Genomic DNA, 20,596 nt, shown 5'->3' with positions numbered 1-20,596 from the left:
TAATTTGATATATATGTCCTTATATATAATATTTCTATTTAAAATTATCAATAAAAACTTTTCTAATTATTTTTTTATAATTCCTTATTTATTAATGAAGAGGGTAATTTGTACTCAAGGAGTTAAATCTTTTAAAATACTTGCATAAATAAGGTTATCCTAAAATAATTAATTCCAAACTTAAGATTAAAAAATCAATTGTGTTTGTACACCTAAAACAAATTTCATTTTTAAGTCTTATTTTGATAGTTAAATCATCTATTTTAGTGTTGATTTTATTCAAATGGTTAACACCCTAATGTATACAACATGAATAATGTCTCTAATTATATTGTGCTTTAGCCTTTAAAAACATATATATTAATATTACACATGAAAAACAATCCAAATTTTTGAAAATTAAAAAAAATGAAAAAGGTTTTAAGAAAAGATAAACTTACATAGAAATTTGGACCGATAAATCTAATTTAGCCAAATATAATCTATAGTCTAAAAGGATATAGGAGGAATTCTAAATTGAATTTAGTTAGACTTTCGAAAAAATATTGGAGAAATTCCGCATACTAAGAAATTAACACAAAGCACAATATATATATATATATATATTGATAAAGTCTTAACAATCAGTAAATAAAAGTAACTTGGAATTAGTTTTCGCTACAACACATGAAAGACATGTTTTGAACTAAATTTTTTGTAGTGATAGTCAATTGAAAAAAAAAATCAAAACACTTACAAAATAAATAGATAGAATAACCAAAACCTAAAACACACAAAATAGTTCAAAAGTTGAGAAATTTAAAAAATAAATAAATAATGTACCAAAGAGAAACCAAGAACTTAAATGGGTGTCCCTTGTTTTGCTTCTTTAAAGTAGAATTCTTTTAACTAATATCCATACATGAAATTTATTTAATCAAAAATATCATATACAAAATACATATGAGTAAGTTGCAACTTAAAAAAAAAAAAAAAAAAGAGTGGGGTGCAAGTAGGATTTTATGGAAAGACCATTGGTGAATATATATATATATATATATATATATATATATATATATATATATATATATAAGTTTTTAAATTTTGATAATAGATTTTTAGTTGGAGCAGGATTTAAATTTCTGAAACTTAGATGATAAAGTTTTAACTAAATTAAATTATAACTAAATCTTATCCCTTGATTCGAGAAAATATGTCCCAAAAATTAATGAAATAATTTTTTAAATAATTAATAAAATGTAAGATGCAACTTGAGGGGGGAAAAAGCATGAGGTGTTGTGTGGGATTTTGGATTTCAGTTATTTTATTTTATTTTTTTCCTAGGGAAGGTAGTTAAAAAATTTTTAGAATAAACTTTTAGTTCGAATAGAATTTAAATTTGTTAAAATTTAAATGATAAAGTTTTACGTAAATTAAACTGTTATTAATTTTATCACTTAATTTGAGGAAATATATCCTAACAATTAGTAAAAAATTAATTTAATAATTAATGAGAGCAATTGTTTATTAGGAAAAAAAAAATTATTCCAAAGAGAGAGAGAGAGAGTATCATATAGATTTATCAACTCCTATGAATCTATGCAACATGTATATCCCTCTAATACAAATACATATGCATAAGTTTCAACTCCAAAAAACCAAAAACAAAAAATGTGGTGTGCAAGAGAGATTTTATGAAAATACCATTAGTGAATGTATATAAATTTTGAAATTTTGATAATAGATTTTTAGTTGAAGTTAGGGCATGTTGTATGTTTTGTTAAAACACTTGTTGTCACTTTACCTAAAGAAATTGATAAGAACAAATAAGTTATTGTCTCTATCAATTGAAACTTAGATGCATGTTGAATGTTTTGTATGTTAAAACACTTATTGTTACTTTATCTAAAGAAATTAATAAAAACAAATAAGTTCTTGTTTCTATCAATTGAAACTTAGATGCATGTTACATGCTTTGTTAAAACACTTATTGTTATTTTATCTAAAGGAATTGATAAAAACAAATAAGTTGAAATATTGTTGTAATTTGGTAAAACTACTTGGTACAGCCACAACTTCTATGCTTAACTTTTATTATATAGTATATGATATGATACGATATGATGTGAAACTAGGTTTCAATAGCATATAATTTTTATTTAACTTCTGGCAAGTTATTTTGAAAACTTTTCAACAATAAATTTAATGAAATGATTTTCTAATAATCCTTTTTATGCCTCTAAACTCACTAAAAATATTAAAGTGAAACCAAAAATGTGGAAAATAGGAATTTCTTACTTTCCATGTGTAGGAATAGACTAATGCGGCTTTCCATAATTTTTTCTAGATTATTATCATTTTTAGTCATTTGTCAAAACCAATATATACACACACACATAAGACTCATCACACGTGATTTGCACATGCAATTAGGCTCTTTTTTATCTTTTATTTCGAATTTAGTGAAATAATTTTTAAAAATGAGATAGAAATAGTGTCCTAATTTTTAGGATCTTTATTTACATGAGAATTGATAAATGATTGAAATATTTAAAACTTAGGTACTTTTTTAAAATAGTAAATTACTTTTCTAACCTATTTGTATTTTTAAATTTAAAATTATTTAACTAAAGTTTCTCCAAAAAAATTATTTAACTAAAAGATAGGGGTATTTTAGAGAGTTTAAGAATTTTTGTAAAGGTATTTTAGTATACAAAATGATGACACTCAAACAAGAAATCATGTTATTAATAGTGCGTGTGTGTATATAAATATTTGAAAATTTTGGCTCTCATGATTTTTGTGTTTAAGAATAGATTAATGTGGCATCTCATAATTTTCTCTTAACTTTTCCAAATTTTTATAATTTTTATTCATTTGTCAAAAACCATAAAAATTATTTTAAAAAATTAGAGACAATAAAAAAATCTGGGAAAATGTGAGTTACATAATATCTATGTAAGGTAACAGAGTAGTGTAGCTTCCCATAATTTTCTTCCATTTGTATTAAATTTTCTCAGTTTTCTGAATTAATTACCAAAACTAATAAATTTTACAACAACCTTTTGTGTGTGACAAAATATCACACTTCATCTCATATATAAATGGATTGCCCTCAAGTCTCAAGGAGGGTGTGCGCCCCACGCCCATGAGTGAGCGACCCAACAATTTACTTGAGAAAATTTAAATAAAATATATATTTATATACTTAAAAAATTATTGAAATTTTCAAAACGGTATTTTAGTTATGAGAAGCAAAATGGTGCAAACAATGGGGACTTGGGTTGGTGTAGTGCCACTAAACACTAGACCCAAACAATGTATTAAAATGAGTCATGGGTGAGCTCTACTGAAATCGTTTTCTAAATTCTGATTGGAAAATGTTTTTATTACTATTATTTTTTTGTTATTTTAGTCCTTTTGGATTTGGGTGTTTAACCCTATAATTTAAATTAAAGTTGTGACTTTGTTGAACTATAAAATCTGAGCCAATATTATATTTTTATTTTGTAATTATCTCCAATGATTAGCAGTCTTTCCTTGCTTATGTTAATATAAATTGTGTAATGCATAACGGAAGAGTAGATAGATGCAAGGTCTACAGGTTCTGTTGGTTAAAATTTTAAAAAATACTAGTAAAATACAACTAGAAAGATGAAATATAGACTTCGAGCTAGTAAGTTCAAAGGGTGCTATGCACGGTTTTTTTTTTTTTTTTTTTAAATGAGAAATGAGGTGCCAAAGCCTTGAATATGTATTTGGATGTAATATTGATTCCAATGAGATATGTATGTCGGAATAATTGGTCCTCTTATCTTATCTTATGGGCAACAACAGTTATTTTCTAAATCTCATGAAGTTCTGTTTATTTGTTAAAGAGTACTATAACAATCAACAGTCCATACATCTCATTCTCCATCAGAGACAACCCGGCATTTAGGACTTGCAAACCTCTTGGTTTTCAATTTACTACAAATTTGTTTCCTCACGTTTCCTCCAACAGAGGAAGAGCGGAGTGACCACTATCTTCAATAACCATCCCGCAAAATCAGACAAGAAACCATGAAAGGATGTCTTTCTCAACCTTTATGGTGTTGCTCCTTGCATCTTTTATCGGCTCATCTTTTGGCCAACTTGAAGATAAAATGGTGACAACTTCTACTACACTTTCACATCACATCATCAAGATCGCCTGCATCGTGAACTCTTTGCTTTTCCTCACTTAATTTTGGATTGATTTTTCTTTCAAAATCACACCAGCATCATAACATCACGAAATAAAATATAGTGTCTTCGTTTTAATTGTTTTAGCTTGATGCATGACGAAGCTGAAATAGCAAAGCTTGGCATAAATCGTGAACTCCAGTGCTTCCACAAGGGAAATTTGATTCTTCAAGCTGGTTATACTTATCAGATCATAATTCATTTCGAACACCATGTATTGACAGCACACAATCATTGACGTCAGGACCATTATTATACAGGTGCCTCATTCAGTGAGCATAGAATAGATATGCACCACTTCCTATTTTTATTTATGGTATAACAGAAATTTCAGAAAAGAGTTTCGTACTTCAACAGCCAGCAGAAGATGAAAGCTTTAAAATCACATTTTTCTTATTATTGATATCTTGAAATAATACAATCCGTTCAGTATTCACTTGTATCCCATTAATTATCCAAGTTACAAAATCGGAGTATATGCAAGCTCTCGCTACTCCCCAAGTCCCCCCCACCCTCAAAAAGAAAAAAGGAAATTTCAATTGTTTTTTGAAGCGTGTGGTGTGATAGAGATAGAGAGAAGTTTCAATACATTGTATAAATGTTTCCCTTTTAAATTTTATATCTTGAGAAATATAAATCTGACCTGTCCACAGTCGCCCTTGCTATTGTCTGCGATCAGAATTCATTGTATCAGTTCTATCTAAACCAAGGATTTTTCCTCATATAAGTAGGAGCATCTTCTATCTAACAAGCTGATTCTCTCCTGATTTTGGAAATTTAAGATTGTTGTTCCCAAAGACAATAAGGCTGAAGTAATGGCAGCATGCCATTTGATCTCTTTCGCATGCAGCTGAACCCAATGAAACATGATGACAAAATCTGTTGATTTAGCTTTTATTTTTTATTTCTTGTTTCACAAATACATCCTGGAAGGGGATTCGCATAAAAACTTTCCTCCATCTTTGGATACTCTCCAGATTCCCTGAAGTATGGAGCTCCATCACGGTCTTTGTGAAGCTTTTTGACCTTGGAACTAAATTTCTTCCAGGAGATTTTTCCTCCGTCAAGCTCATCAACAAGGTTTACGAAATGCATCCTGAATTCACAGAATGAAAATTTTATATACTGCAATTTTGGCAAGTGAAAAATCAATACACAAGAGAACAAAAACAGCCTAATTAGACATGGTGACAGGAGTTATAGAGAATATAGGTTAGTACATTACTTGTCAGGATTGATTGTCTTCTTAAAGTGCTCAAAGCGCCTATGACCTTGAACTGCCTTTGCCATATTGCCATCGTAAGTATAAACAAACACATCACTCTGGAGGGCAACAACATAATCTATACCAGCCAGCATGTTTTGGTGATTCTTGAAAGGACTAAGCTCTTCCTCTCTAGAGAGAGTGGAATGGGAGAAGATGTAGGGGAAGTCATCCTCAAGATATTGCATAGTTCCACTACCATAAGCTTCACCAGCTACCAAGTAAATCCTGGTGCTGGATGGAAAACCAAGCCCCCTAAGCAAAAGAGATGTCTCCCTAGGAGTCAATGGGCAGCCACCAAGCAACCTTCTTTCTGTCCCATTAATCTCTTTCTCCTTCCAGTGGCTGACTTCATACCGCATCCTCCGTAGCTCCTCATCTTCTTCTACAGTCAAATTATGACTGCATCCTGTAAATGCAAGCATATCCTTCTCATACCTGTAATAGAAAAACAGAGAGAGGAATACGAATAATTAAAGCAGCTGGGACAAGATAAATCAACCCTTAACCTTATTACCATATCAGTATCTATAATTCTTCCATAAGATCTTCTTTTAACAAATAAGTAGGCCTAGAAATTGAACCAAGCACAAGAGTAAGTTAGTCCTACTATTATTTTGGAATTTGTTACTTCTCATTATCATCTATCTTATAGGATTGGATTATTTCGGAATTTCATTTTTATTTTGAGTTCAGATAGATTAGATTTCATATCTTTTAAGATAGGGATAAGTTTTTAGATTATCTTTAGTTGAAAGTTTTATGGGACATGGTCTTTTGTTCCTAGAAGTTCAATGAAAAGGCTCCAGGTGCTGTTTTACTTGGTGGTTAGGTGGTGAAGCCTAAAGTTTTCAGGCTGCTCTTGGTGGTGAAGCCTAGACTGTCCTGCATCATCTAGTCTGAGCAACAATCCAAAGAAAACCACAATATACCAGGAATCCCACAAGTCAATTTTGGGCTCCCTTATTTGCATCAGACATTCAGAGAGAAGTGATTCATAAGGCCCCCTTTTCAATAAAACCTAATATGAATCTAGAGCCTGGCCCAAGTTTGAAATTCCCTTTAGAGATTGCTCACAGCTTTGATGAGAGCTCAGAACTAATGTCCTCCTCAGATAAAGCAACCCATTTTCTAAGGTGGATACTACAGTCTGAAAGATTTGCACTTTCTTTCGTCTTTGCCCCTTGCCTACTTTCTTCCCAAAATCATGCATTGGAAGGTTAAACACATCATTTCAAAATGATGCGAACAGGAATTTGAAAGCAAGTTTTACATTGATGCCATGGATTCCTATGATCAGTAGATTATAAATGTAATACTTTGGTCCCATTATGTTTCAATTTCTCTAAATCAAAATGGCATCGAAATCTAATGGTGGGATATATTTGTATACAGTTCAAGAGGAAGTTTAACATCAAATTTTAAGGGGGGAAAAGAAAAGATCTTCTTTTTTTTATAACTAAGAGGGAAAGAAAAAATCAACAATCAAGTTAGAGAAACCCACACAAAAAATAATATCAGCGCCCATTTAATCGGCATATGACTCGTGCCAATCACAACTAAAACAAGCAGGAAAAAGAAATCAGTCTCAGTATTTGAAAGAAAGAGAATTATCAAAACTTGCCTCAAATGGAGAGCAAGATATGGGCTTCCATTCTGTCGCATTCTAGAAACCAAGGAGTTTCCATGGGCTTCTATTGGAGCCGCATATTTTAATGCCTCATAATTTACACGGCACCTCAGCTTCTGTATGGAACTTGGGATCTCGTTGTTAGCAAGCCGAGAATCAGTATGGGTTAAATAGATTACTTTGTGCTGCTTCAAAAGTGGGAGAACCTCGGTCTTATAATAAGTAACCTGAACAAATGAATACAAGTAACTGACTATGATTAATCTCCAAGAAGGTAATAATGAAGTGAGATGCACAGCATGTAATGTTGGAATTATGTTGAAGCATCTAGCTCATTTATGCATAGAACGGATTGTGCTGGAAGCTAAAGTGACCTGATTTGTCACATATTGCCACATGATTTATATTGCATGGAGGACATACTATCCCGTTCTTACAGGCGGCCTGGTATTATTATTATTATTATTATTATTATTATTATTATTATTATTATTATTATTTAATTTGATAATTCAATGGTTACAAAAGGAGGAGGGGGAATATGAAGACATTTTTGTTAGAATCATCAGTAGGTGCCAATTGAGTTACAAGGCTCTTGGCTATTTTATTCACAAGCATTAAAGAAAATGAGTCAAGTCAAGATGCACGATTTTGTTTGACCTTAGACCAGGATATTGGTGTTTTGTTGAATGGCTCAATCCCAGCATAAGAATGTGGCAATCTCTCAACTATGTGGATATCATCCTTCAAAGTCTCAATGAAGTGTTGCCAATCAAACAGATCCTTAAAGCCACTGCAAACATATATCCATATATACAAAAATAGTCAGCTCAAAGTTGATCAATGAAAAACTTGTATGCATGCCCATAGACACCAGTAAAGCAGGACAAGAAAACCCCCTCCTGCAGTCATGTTTGTAAGACATCTTCTCCTTCAGGAACAGGAGGGTAAAAGCCGTCTTCATACCCAAGGGTTTGCTCTGGGTATGTAATTTTAACATCCGCTGACTAGAGAAAAGATCAATACTTTTCCAAGCGTTATGCAAAAGGCCTAGAGATGTCATTTATTCATTATTTTACTAAGCAATGAAAAGGAGAGAAAGGAAAGTAAAAAATAAACTTTTCAGTATTATTTTTTTGATAATTAAGGATGTTATACATACGAAAGGCTACTCTATGCATGAAGAACATAGAGCAAACCCAAAAAATACAAGAAAAATAAAACAGAGAAAAACAAAAAAGAAAACCAATCAACATATTAATCTTTTCGGTATTATGAACTCACTCTCAAAAAAGTTAGCATTAAAATTTTAAAGATTATAATCCTACATAATTTCTTTCACCAATTTGAGTCAATTTCATATTGAGCAAACATAAAAGGCCACTGTTCTTACAAGGATTACTCCAATTACTGCAGTGAAAAATGGTAGAATTACAAAAACAAACCAACCTCTCATCAGCCCAGTAGGAGGTATGATCAAGTGAAGGGAGAACAAGTGTTGCCTTCATAATCTTTGCGACGGCAACCATATCACAAATCTGCACTCTAAAATTATTGATACATCAGACTATAGTTCACATTCAAAGTCTATGGGAAACAGAAAGAAAGAAAAAAACACACAACAGCCAGACCCCAAATCTCATCTGATTCAAGCCACCATTGGCATTTACAATAATATAACCATTTGTCTTCGCATCTGGCTCTGCAAAGAGAAGCAAGAAAAAGGAAGTAAGAAAAGGCAATAACCTTGGAATCAAACAAGTAAGCACAACAGAAATAGACATCAAAGGTAAAGAGAGATGCATATCATACTTTTGTGATTTCTTGTCCGGTGGATGCATTGGGTGAAATTCTCACTGTTGGGTTTGGACCAGATACTTGAGCACTGTAATCATCATAAGTATTAGAATAGTGGTTAAGTACTAAAATTCACCATTTCCTATCAGCTTAAACTTTTGGGACTACGGGAAGTTTATCATAGTGATAGTGGTGGTGATCCTTAATTCAAACCCTGTCTCACCTCTACCCCTATTTAAAAGATAAAATTCATCATTTCCTATCAGCTTAATGGCATGTTTAGAATGGAGGGAGAGGAGAGGGGAGGAGAGAGTCTGTGAGAGGGAAGTAGGGCCAAGAGGAGTGGCGTAGTTGGGATTTGGAGTGGTAGCATTGTCAGAGATTCGCAATTTCATGACGGCACGGAAGGGCAGGTTTGGACGAGGGTTCAAAGTGGTTGTCACCGCAACAAGTGATATTTTATGAAGAAGAAGCAATACTCTTGAAAAGACATGATCCACCAGTAAATTCTCAAGGTAAGCAATTATCATAAATTACTTCTTATTCATATGCATTTTTGAGAAACAATCAGAGCCAAGTGCATAAATAGTGTGCTAAAGAGAAAAAGAATGGAAACTTACTTCAGCAATGCCGTTTTGAGTGCTGAACACACCTGATGACACCGTCATTAGAGTGCGTTCGACTTCAATTCCTCCCTCCCTATATCCATATTCATGAGAGCTTTGGTCCATTAGATTTCCACCAGTGATGGAGTCAATTGAATCCTAATTAAAAAAGATGGATTAGTTTAGGTGAGATGAAGGATGCAAACCAAGCCAGATCACTCAAAATCCTAGACAATTTAACATGTCATGAAATGCCTAGCAAAGGGGATGAATCAAGAAAATGAATATTTTATTGAAACACAAGCACCAAGAAATTAATCACCCCCATTAAGTTACATCATAGATGAGAAAGAACATGACAAGCAAGCAATACAATCATACAAAGAAGAATATAGCATATCATTATTATTTTTTTCAATTGGCATTCACACATATTGATTATTGGCAGCCACATGAACAGGAACAAGAAGTAACCTGACTAGAGGTGGCACTTTCAATGGCAGATCCAAACCAACCAGTAGCACAAATCTTGAGAAGACCCAGAAAGATACACATCCCACAGAACAAGAAGAACATCCAATGCCCAAGTTTCTTCTTTTCTCTAAAACCCAACTCCACCACCCCAGATTTGCTTAGCAAGAACCCCTTGATGACACTGCTAGCACTACTCCCATGAATGTTTACTCTGTGACTCACATGGTGGTGCTTCCTTTCCAATTGTTTTCACTGTTGTTGTTGCGCTTGAACGATTGGGCTCGGCGAGTTATTGGACCCGAGAAACGAGGACTACTGACTCTCTGCGATATGCCATCGCTGGAGTTGTGGTGGTGGTGATGGTGACCCATTACCCTTTTTTTTTTTATCTCTCTCTGTGTAATGGTGATGATGTTGTTAGTAAATGAAGAAGAAGTGGGATGAGACCGCCATTAACGAACAATAGATAGATAAAGAGAGAGAGTTTTATCTATCTATCTATCTGTGTCTGACTGACTTCGAAAAGTATGAGATGGCTCTTAGCTAGCAAGAGCCAGCCCATATCATTTTCACAATCTCCCCATTTTGTCAAAATAAAACTAAATAAATAATTCTTATACAGTATCTGAAACCATGGAGAAATCAATGGTTTTTTCCAAAACCAATGGAGGCTTTTATCTTTCTGTTATAAGAGGATTTACCTTTTACAGTTTTCTTCTGTTCTGGCTGATTAATGATGTGATTCTTATGATGTAACTCCTCCTTTCAATTAAATTTCTAACCTTTCTTCTATTATTAAAAAAAAAAAAAAATGGTGGAATAATAATATCTCTGTAAAAGCATCATTTTGATTTCGAGATTAAATTCTACAAGGATGGGGTGTAAAACATAGGTTTTATACCATCTAATAAGTGATTGCCATATCAGCATTTTATTTAAAATTCAATACATCATATCCCACCTAATAACATCTCAAAAAATTCCCAATTTGGTTGGATTTATATATGGTTATATGAATTGATTGTGTGTGATTGTATTTATTCTTAAATATGTGATAAGATGATATGGCATATTAGGATTGGAGGGGTAAAACATGAGTTTTACATCACGTCCTTATAGAATTTAATCTCTTTTGATTTCTATATTTTGGCCTTATTTTCAATTTAGTCAACAAATTTTTATTTTAGTTTTTATATTTTTAAATTTGCTATTACAAAAATTAATTCTAACTTCTAGTTTTTTACTAGTTTACTACAATGGGATGTTCTCAAATGAACTTCTTAATTTTCATATACTTTTTCATTTTGTTCTTTTAATGGTCTAAATATGATTTTCCTATTTGAAAGAGTTGAGGTGTCATTTAATAAAAAGCATAGGAGCTATACCGTAAATTTGGAATTGAAGGAGTTTTAATGGAAAATTAAACCTTCCTAAAATCGATGAAATGAAACCTTCACTACTCACCTTCCACAATCATTGGATAAATGAAATTTTGTAACATGTACCTTTTTATTGTTAGGTTATTGCTTTGATTGGTCATTTGTAATTCTCTAATTTTCATTATATTATATAAATTTCTCAATTTGACATTTTTATTTATTCAAGGACAAATTACCATGAGGCGAATGGACATATGGTGTTTATACCTTAGATGTTGCCCCTTTGATTTTTTGTTGCAGGAACCTTATAACTCAGGAATGGATCATTCATCTTCATCACATATACCCTGAGACAAATGAAGTAGCAAGCGGACTAACAAAATGAGGAAGGGAGCAGCTAAGCAAAATTTTGGAATTTAAATATTTAATACATGCCCAATTTTTGTGTATTATAGCTATATATGGGATGTAATGAACTTAGGCATTAGTAGCATTACTAATTCTAGAGAGTGCCTAGTTGCTAGGTTTGTGACTGTTTGAACAATAAATAAATAAAACTCCCTTTTCTCATCCAAAAATAGATTAGTTTTTGTATCTTGCATTTGCTCCAAGTGCATTCATTCAAAGTAATTGTATATATTTTATTGATATTTTTGTACTTGGTTTTTTTTTTTTTTTTTTTTAAATGAGAAATGAGGTGCCAAAGCCTTGAATATGTATTTGGATGTAATATTGATTCCAATGAGATATGTATGTCGGAATAATTGGTCCTCTTATCTTATCTTATGGGCAACAACAGTTATTTTCTAAATCTCATGAAGTTCTGTTTATTTGTTAAAGAGTACTATAACAATCAACAGTCCATACATCTCATTCTCCATCAGAGACAACCCGGCATTTAGGACTTGCAAACCTCTTGGTTTTCAATTTACTACAAATTTGTTTCCTCACGTTTCCTCCAACAGAGGAAGAGCGGAGTGACCACTATCTTCAATAACCATCCCGCAAAATCAGACAAGAAACCATGAAAGGATGTCTTTCTCAACCTTTATGGTGTTGCTCCTTGCATCTTTTATCGGCTCATCTTTTGGCCAACTTGAAGATAAAATGGTGACAACTTCTACTACACTTTCACATCACATCATCAAGATCGCCTGCATCGTGAACTCTTTGCTTTTCCTCACTTAATTTTGGATTGATTTTTCTTTCAAAATCACACCAGCATCATAACATCACGAAATAAAATATAGTGTCTTCGTTTTAATTGTTTTAGCTTGATGCATGACGAAGCTGAAATAGCAAAGCTTGGCATAAATCGTGAACTCCAGTGCTTCCACAAGGGAAATTTGATTCTTCAAGCTGGTTATACTTATCAGATCATAATTCATTTCGAACACCATGTATTGACAGCACACAATCATTGACGTCAGGACCATTATTATACAGGTGCCTCATTCAGTGAGCATAGAATAGATATGCACCACTTCCTATTTTTATTTATGGTATAACAGAAATTTCAGAAAAGAGTTTCGTACATCAACAGCCAGCAGAAGATGAAAGCTTTAAAATCACATTTTTCTTATTATTGATATCTTGAAATAATACAATCCGTTCAGTATTCACTTGTATCCCATTAATTATCCAAGTTACAAAATCGGAGTATATGCAAGCTCTCGCTACTCCCCAAGTCCCCCCCACCCTCAAAAAGAAAAAAGGAAATTTCAATTGTTTTTTGAAGCGTGTGGTGTGATAGAGATAGAGAGAAGTTTCAATACATTGTATAAATGTTTCCCTTTTAAATTTTATATCTTGAGAAATATAAATCTGACCTGTCCACAGTCGCCCTTGCTATTGTCTGCGATCAGAATTCATTGTATCAGTTCTATCTAAACCAAGGATTTTTCCTCATATAAGTAGGAGCATCTTCTATCTAACAAGCTGATTCTCTCCTGATTTTGGAAATTTAAGATTGTTGTTCCCAAAGACAATAAGGCTGAAGTAATGGCAGCATGCCATTTGATCTCTTTCGCATGCAGCTGAACCCAATGAAACATGATGACAAAATCTGTTGATTTAGCTTTTATTTTTTATTTCTTGTTTCACAAATACATCCTGGAAGGGGATTCGCATAAAAACTTTCCTCCATCTTTGGATACTCTCCAGATTCCCTGAAGTATGGAGCTCCATCACGGTCTTTGTGAAGCTTTTTGACCTTGGAACTAAATTTCTTCCAGGAGATTTTTCCTCCGTCAAGCTCATCAACAAGGTTTACGAAATGCATCCTGAATTCACAGAATGAAAATTTTATATACTGCAATTTTGGCAAGTGAAAAATCAATACACAAGAGAACAAAAACAGCCTAATTAGACATGGTGACAGGAGTTATAGAGAATATAGGTTAGTACATTACTTGTCAGGATTGATTGTCTTCTTAAAGTGCTCAAAGCGCCTATGACCTTGAACTGCCTTTGCCATATTGCCATCGTAAGTATAAACAAACACATCACTCTGGAGGGCAACAACATAATCTATACCAGCCAGCATGTTTTGGTGATTCTTGAAAGGACTAAGCTCTTCCTCTCTAGAGAGAGTGGAATGGGAGAAGATGTAGGGGAAGTCATCCTCAAGATATTGCATAGTTCCACTACCATAAGCTTCACCAGCTACCAAGTAAATCCTGGTGCTGGATGGAAAACCAAGCCCCCTAAGCAAAAGAGATGTCTCCCTAGGAGTCAATGGGCAGCCACCAAGCAACCTTCTTTCTGTCCCATTAATCTCTTTCTCCTTCCAGTGGCTGACTTCATACCGCATCCTCCGTAGCTCCTCATCTTCTTCTACAGTCAAATTATGACTGCATCCTGTAAATGCAAGCATATCCTTCTCATACCTGTAATAGAAAAACAGAGAGAGGAATACGAATAATTAAAGCAGCTGGGACAAGATAAATCAACCCTTAACCTTATTACCATATCAGTATCTATAATTCTTCCATAAGATCTTCTTTTAACAAATAAGTAGGCCTAGAAATTGAACCAAGCACAAGAGTAAGTTAGTCCTACTATTATTTTGGAATTTGTTACTTCTCATTATCATCTATCTTATAGGATTGGATTATTTCGGAATTTCATTTTTATTTTGAGTTCAGATAGATTAGATTTCATATCTTTTAAGATAGGGATAAGTTTTTAGATTATCTTTAGTTGAAAGTTTTATGGGACATGGTCTTTTGTTCCTAGAAGTTCAATGAAAAGGCTCCAGGTGCTGTTTTACTTGGTGGTTAGGTGGTGAAGCCTAAAGTTTTCAGGCTGCTCTTGGTGGTGAAGCCTAGACTGTCCTGCATCATCTAGTCTGAGCAACAATCCAAAGAAAACCACAATATACCAGGAATCCCACAAGTCAATTTTGGGCTCCCTTATTTGCATCAGACATTCAGAGAGAAGTGATTCATAAGGCCCCCTTTTCAATAAAACCTAATATGAATCTAGAGCCTGGCCCAAGTTTGAAATTCCCTTTAGAGATTGCTCACAGCTTTGATGAGAGCTCAGAACTAATGTCCTCCTCAGATAAAGCAACCCATTTTCTAAGGTGGATACTACAGTCTGAAAGATTTGCACTTTCTTTCGTCTTTGCCCCTTGCCTACTTTCTTCCCAAAATCATGCATTGGAAGGTTAAACACATCATTTCAAAATGATGCGAACAGGAATTTGAAAGCAAGTTTTACATTGATGCCATGGATTCCTATGATCAGTAGATTATAAATGTAATACTTTGGTCCCATTATGTTTCAATTTCTCTAAATCAAAATGGCATCGAAATCTAATGGTGGGATATATTTGTATACAGTTCAAGAGGAAGTTTAACATCAAATTTTAAGGGGGGAAAAGAAAAGATCTTCTTTTTTTTATAACTAAGAGGGAAAGAAAAAATCAACAATCAAGTTAGAGAAACCCACACAAAAAATAATATCAGCGCCCATTTAATCGGCATATGACTCGTGCCAATCACAACTAAAACAAGCAGGAAAAAGAAATCAGTCTCAGTATTTGAAAGAAAGAGAATTATCAAAACTTGCCTCAAATGGAGAGCAAGATATGGGCTTCCATTCTGTCGCATTCTAGAAACCAAGGAGTTTCCATGGGCTTCTATTGGAGCCGCATATTTTAATGCCTCATAATTTACACGGCACCTCAGCTTCTGTATGGAACTTGGGATCTCGTTGTTAGCAAGCCGAGAATCAGTATGGGTTAAATAGATTACTTTGTGCTGCTTCAAAAGTGGGAGAACCTCGGTCTTATAATAAGTAACCTGAACAAATGAATACAAGTAACTGACTATGATTAATCTCCAAGAAGGTAATAATGAAGTGAGATGCACAGCATGTAATGTTGGAATTATGTTGAAGCATCTAGCTCATTTATGCATAGAACGGATTGTGCTGGAAGCTAAAGTGACCTGATTTGTCACATATTGCCACATGATTTATATTGCATGGAGGACATACTATCCCGTTCTTACAGGCGGCCTGGTATTATTATTATTATTATTATTATTATTATTATTATTATTATTATTATTATTATTATTTAATTTGATAATTCAATGGTTACAAAAGGAGGAGGGGGAATATGAAGACATTTTTGTTAGAATCATCAGTAGGTGCCAATTGAGTTACAAGGCTCTTGGCTATTTTATTCACAAGCATTAAAGAAAATGAGTCAAGTCAAGATGCACGATTTTGTTTGACCTTAGACCAGGATATTGGTGTTTTGTTGAATGGCTCAATCCCAGCATAAGAATGTGGCAATCTCTCAACTATGTGGATATCATCCTTCAAAGTCTCAATGAAGTGTTGCCAATCAAACAGATCCTTAAAGCCACTGCAAACATATATCCATATATACAAAAATAGTCAGCTCAAAGTTGATCAATGAAAAACTTGTATGCATGCCCATAGACACCAGTAAAGCAGGACAAGAAAAACCCCTCCTGCAGTCATGTTTGTAAGACATCTTCTCCTTCAGGAACAGGAGGGTAAAAGCCGTCTTCATACCCAAGGGTTTGCTCTGGGTATGTAATTTTAACATCCGCTGACTAGAGAAAAGATCAATACTTTTCCAAGCGTTATGCAAAAGGCCTAGAGATGTCATTTATTCATTATTTTACTAAGCAATGAAAAGGAGAGAAAGGAAAGTAAAAAATAAACTTTTCAGTATTATTTTTTTGATAATTAAGGATGTTATACATACGAAAGGCTACTCTATGCATGAAGAACATAGAGCAAACCCAAAAAATACAAGAAAAATAAAACAGAGAAAAACAAAAAAGAAAACCAATCAACATATTAATCTTTTCGGTATTATGAACTCACTCTCAAAAAAGTTAGCATTAAAATTTTAAAGATTATAATCCTACATAATTTCTTTCACCAATTTGAGTCAATTTCATATTGAGCAAACATAAAAGGCCACTGTTCTTACAAGGATTACTCCAATTACTGCAGTGAAAAATGGTAGAATTACAAAAACAAACCAACCTCTCATCAGCCCAGTAGGAGGTATGATCAAGTGAAGGGAGAACAAGTGTTGCCTTCATAATCTTTGCGACGGCAACCATATCACAAATCTGCACTCTAAAATTATTGATACATCAGACTATAGTTCACATTCAAAGTCTATGGGAAACAGAAAGAAAGAAAAAAACACACAACAGCCAGACCCCAAATCTCATCTGATTCAAGCCACCATTGGCATTTACAATAATATAACCATTTGTCTTCGCATCTGGCTCTGCAAAGAGAAGCAAGAAAAAGGAAGTAAGAAAAGGCAATAACCTTGGAATCAAACAAGTAAGCACAACAGAAATAGACATCAAAGGTAAAGAGAGATGCATATCATACTTTTGTGATTTCTTGTCCGGTGGATGCATTGGGTGAAATTCTCACTGTTGGGTTTGGACCAGATACTTGAGCACTGTAATCATCATAAGTATTAGAATAGTGGTTAAGTACTAAAATTCACCATTTCCTATCAGCTTAAACTTTTGGGACTACGGGAAGTTTATCATAGTGATAGTGGTGGTGATCCTTAATTCAAACCCTGTCTCACCTCTACCCCTATTTAAAAGATAAAATTCATCATTTCCTATCAGCTTAATGGCATGTTTAGAATGGAGGGAGAGGAGAGGGGAGGAGAGAGTCTGTGAGAGGGAAGTAGGGCCAAGAGGAGTGGCGTAGTTGGGATTTGGAGTGGTAGCATTGTCAGAGATTCGCAATTTCATGACGGCACGGAAGGGCAGGTTTGGACGAGGGTTCAAAGTGGTTGTCACCGCAACAAGTGATATTTTATGAAGAAGAAGCAATACTCTTGAAAAGACATGATCCACCAGTAAATTCTCAAGGTAAGCAATTATCATAAATTACTTCTTATTCATATGCATTTTTGAGAAACAATCAGAGCCAAGTGCATAAATAGTGTGCTAAAGAGAAAAAGAATGGAAACTTACTTCAGCAATGCCGTTTTGAGTGCTGAACACACCTGATGACACCGTCATTAGAGTGCGTTCGACTTCAATTCCTCCCTCCCTATATCCATATTCATGAGAGCTTTGGTCCATTAGATTTCCACCAGTGATGGAGTCAATTGAATCCTAATTAAAAAAGATGGATTAGTTTAGGTGAGATGAAGGATGCAAACCAAGCCAGATCACTCAAAATCCTAGACAATTTAACATGTCATGAAATGCCTAGCAAAGGGGATGAATCAAGAAAATGAATATTTTATTGAAACACAAGCACCAAGAAATTAATCACCCCCATTAAGTTACATCATAGATGAGAAAGAACATGACAAGCAAGCAATACAATCATACAAAGATGAATATAGCATATCATTATTATTTTTTTCAATTGGCATTCACACATATTGATTATTGGCAGCCACATGAACAGGAACAAGAAGTAACCTGACTAGAGGTGGCACTTTCAATGGCAGATCCAAACCAACCAGTAGCACAAATCTTGAGAAGACCCAGAAAGATACACATCCCACAGAACAAGAAGAACATCCAATGCCCAAGTTTCTTCTTTTCTCTAAAACCCAACTCCACCACCCCAGATTTGCTTAGCAAGAACCCCTTGATGACACTGCTAGCACTACTCCCATGAATGTTTACTCTGTGACTCACATGGTGGTGCTTCCTTTCCAAGGCTGAAGAAGTGGAGTCAAACCCATCAAGGGAAACCGGGCTGGTGCCCATCTCGGATCTGGGTGAGCTGAGATGGACGTCAATTTCATGGTGGGTACGCAAGGTAGTGGTGTTACCACTGCCACCACTAGTACCACTATTGTTGTTGCTATTGCTAGTGCTAGTGCTATTGTTGTTGTTGTTGTTGTTTTCACTGTTGTTGTTGCGCTTGAACGATTGGGCTCGGCGAGTTATTGGACCCGAGAAACGAGGACTACTGACTCTCTGCGATATGCCATCGCTGGAGTTGTGGTGGTGGTGATGGTGACCCATTACCCTTTTTTTTTTTATCTCTCTCTGTGTAATGGTGATGATGTTGTTAGTAAATGAAGAAGAAGTGGGATGAGACCGCCATTAACGAACAATAGATAGATAAAGAGAGAGAGTTTTATCTATCTATCTATCTGTGTCTGACTGACTTCGAAAAGTATGAGATGGCTCTTAGCTAGCAATAGCCAGCCCATATCATTTTCACAATCTCCCCATTTTGTCAAAATAAAACTAAATAAATAATTCTTATACAGTATCTGAAACCATGGAGAAATCAATGGTTTTTTCCAAAACCAATGGAGGCTTTTATCTTTCTGTTATTAGAGGATTTACCTTTTACAGTTTTCTTCTGTTCTGGCTGATTAATGATGTGATTCTTATGATGTAACTCCTCCTTCTTTCAATTAAATTTCTAACCTTTCTTCTATTATTAAAAATAAAAAATAAAAGTGGAATAATAATATCTCTGTAAAAACATCATTTTGATTTCTATATTTTGGCTTTATTTTCAATTTAGTCAACAAATTTTTATTTTAGTTTTTATATTTTTAAATTTGCTATTACAAAAATTAATTCTAACTTCTAGTTTTTTACTAGTTTACTACAATGGGATGTTCTCAAATGAACTTCTTAATTTTCATATACTTTTTCATTTTGTTCTTTTAATGGTCTAAATATGATTTTCCTATTTGAAAGAGTTGAGGTGTCATTTAATAAAAAGCATAGGAGTTATACCGTAAATTTGGAATTGAAGGAGTTTTAATGGAAAATTAAAAATATTATACAAGGACAAATTACCATGAGGCGAATGGACATATGGTGTTTATACCTTAGATGTTGCCCCTTTGATTTTTGTTGCAGGAACCTTATAACTCAGGAATGGATCATTCATCTTCATCACATATACCCTGAGGCAAATGAAGTAGCAAGTGGACTAACAAAATGAGGAAGGGAGCAGCTAAGCAAAATTTTGGAATTTAATACATGCCCAATTTTTGTGTATTATAGCTATATATGGGATGTAATGAACTTAGGCATTAGTAGCATTACTAATTCTAGAGAGTGCCTAGTTGCTAGGTTTGTGACTGTTTGAACAATAAATAAATAAAACTCCCTTTTCTCATCCAAAAATAGATTAGTTTTTGTATCTTGCATTTGCTCCAAGTGCATTCATTCAAAGTAATTGTATATATTTTATTGATATTTTTGTACTCTTTTTCTTTTCTTTTTTTAAATGGCTAAAGTGAAAACTAGACTCCTAAAGTTTAGGGATTTTTATATTTTACACTTCAAAATTTTAGAATTTGAATTTCACTCCCCAGAGTAATATTCTGTTTGTAATTTTGCATCAATAACTACTCCGTCCATATTCTCTATTAAGAGTCATGTAAGTTTGCAACACATGTTTAGTTCGTCAAATAAAATAACTTCAAGAGGAAAATTTAGATGGAGGGTTTGCTGATGCAAACATAATATAATCTTAGGAGGTATATTTTAAAATTTGAAACTTAAAAATGTAAAATTTAAAGACCCCAAAACTTTAGAGATGTAATTGACATTTTAGCCTTAAACACTTGTTAACAATAATTTATAAGAAAAATACTAATATGAAACTCAATGATTGGCATAAGAATGTTTGCCCGTATTAAATAATAATAAATAAAACACTTTGTAATAATATAATCACTTTAATGTGTGCACACTTATTAATTAATGCAATTACTTGAAAG

At 33.6% G+C, this 20,596-nt stretch overlaps 2 protein-coding genes across 2 annotated transcripts; both read right to left on the bottom strand.

Moving 5' to 3' along the window:
* Window positions 1-4,571: 4,571 nt before the first annotated feature.
* On the bottom strand, window positions 4,572-10,219 carry LOC136066298 (O-fucosyltransferase 35-like; the record flags this gene model as incomplete). The annotated part of the gene is made up of 9 exons (XM_065770394.1): window positions 4,572-5,299; window positions 5,429-5,905; window positions 7,092-7,324; window positions 7,758-7,890; window positions 8,547-8,635; window positions 8,729-8,799; window positions 8,910-8,982; window positions 9,515-9,658; window positions 9,974-10,219. Coding segments are annotated over 9 exons (1,668 nt in total), but the record flags the coding sequence as incomplete, so codon positions are not given.
* Window positions 10,220-12,906: 2,687 nt separating this feature from the next.
* Window positions 12,907-19,096, bottom strand: LOC112039829 (O-fucosyltransferase 35). Its single transcript, XM_024072737.2, has 9 exons — window positions 18,315-19,096; window positions 17,856-17,999; window positions 17,251-17,323; window positions 17,070-17,140; window positions 16,888-16,976; window positions 16,099-16,231; window positions 15,427-15,659; window positions 13,764-14,240; window positions 12,907-13,634 (listed from the first exon to the last, which is right to left on the bottom strand). Exons 1-9 carry the CDS (start codon window positions 18,867-18,869, stop codon window positions 13,433-13,435), a joined length of 1,977 nt encoding a protein of 658 aa, XP_023928505.2. The 5' UTR covers window positions 18,870-19,096; the 3' UTR covers window positions 12,907-13,432.
* Window positions 19,097-20,596: the final 1,500 nt, after the last annotated feature.

The sequence above is a fragment of the Quercus suber genome, unplaced genomic scaffold (genome assembly GCF_002906115.3).
Source record: "Quercus suber isolate HL8 unplaced genomic scaffold, Cork oak 2.0 scaffold_30, whole genome shotgun sequence".
NCBI lineage: Eukaryota > Viridiplantae > Streptophyta > Magnoliopsida > Fagales > Fagaceae > Quercus > Quercus suber.
Note: the sequence above shows the minus strand (reverse complement) of the source record. Positions and strands in the feature narration are given on the sequence as shown.

Coding starts and splice junctions, on each gene's coding strand:
- LOC112039829 (XM_024072737.2), bottom strand. CDS start 18,869: ATGGGTCACCATCACCACCACCACAACTCCAGCGATGGCATATCGCAG. Junction 17,324..17,855: donor CTCAAAACGGCATTGCTGAA/GTAAGTTTCCAT, acceptor TGATGATTACAG/TGCTCAAGTATCTGGTCCAA. Junction 13,635..13,763: donor AAGACAATCAATCCTGACAA/GTAATGTACTAA, acceptor CTGTGAATTCAG/GATGCATTTCGTAAACCTTG.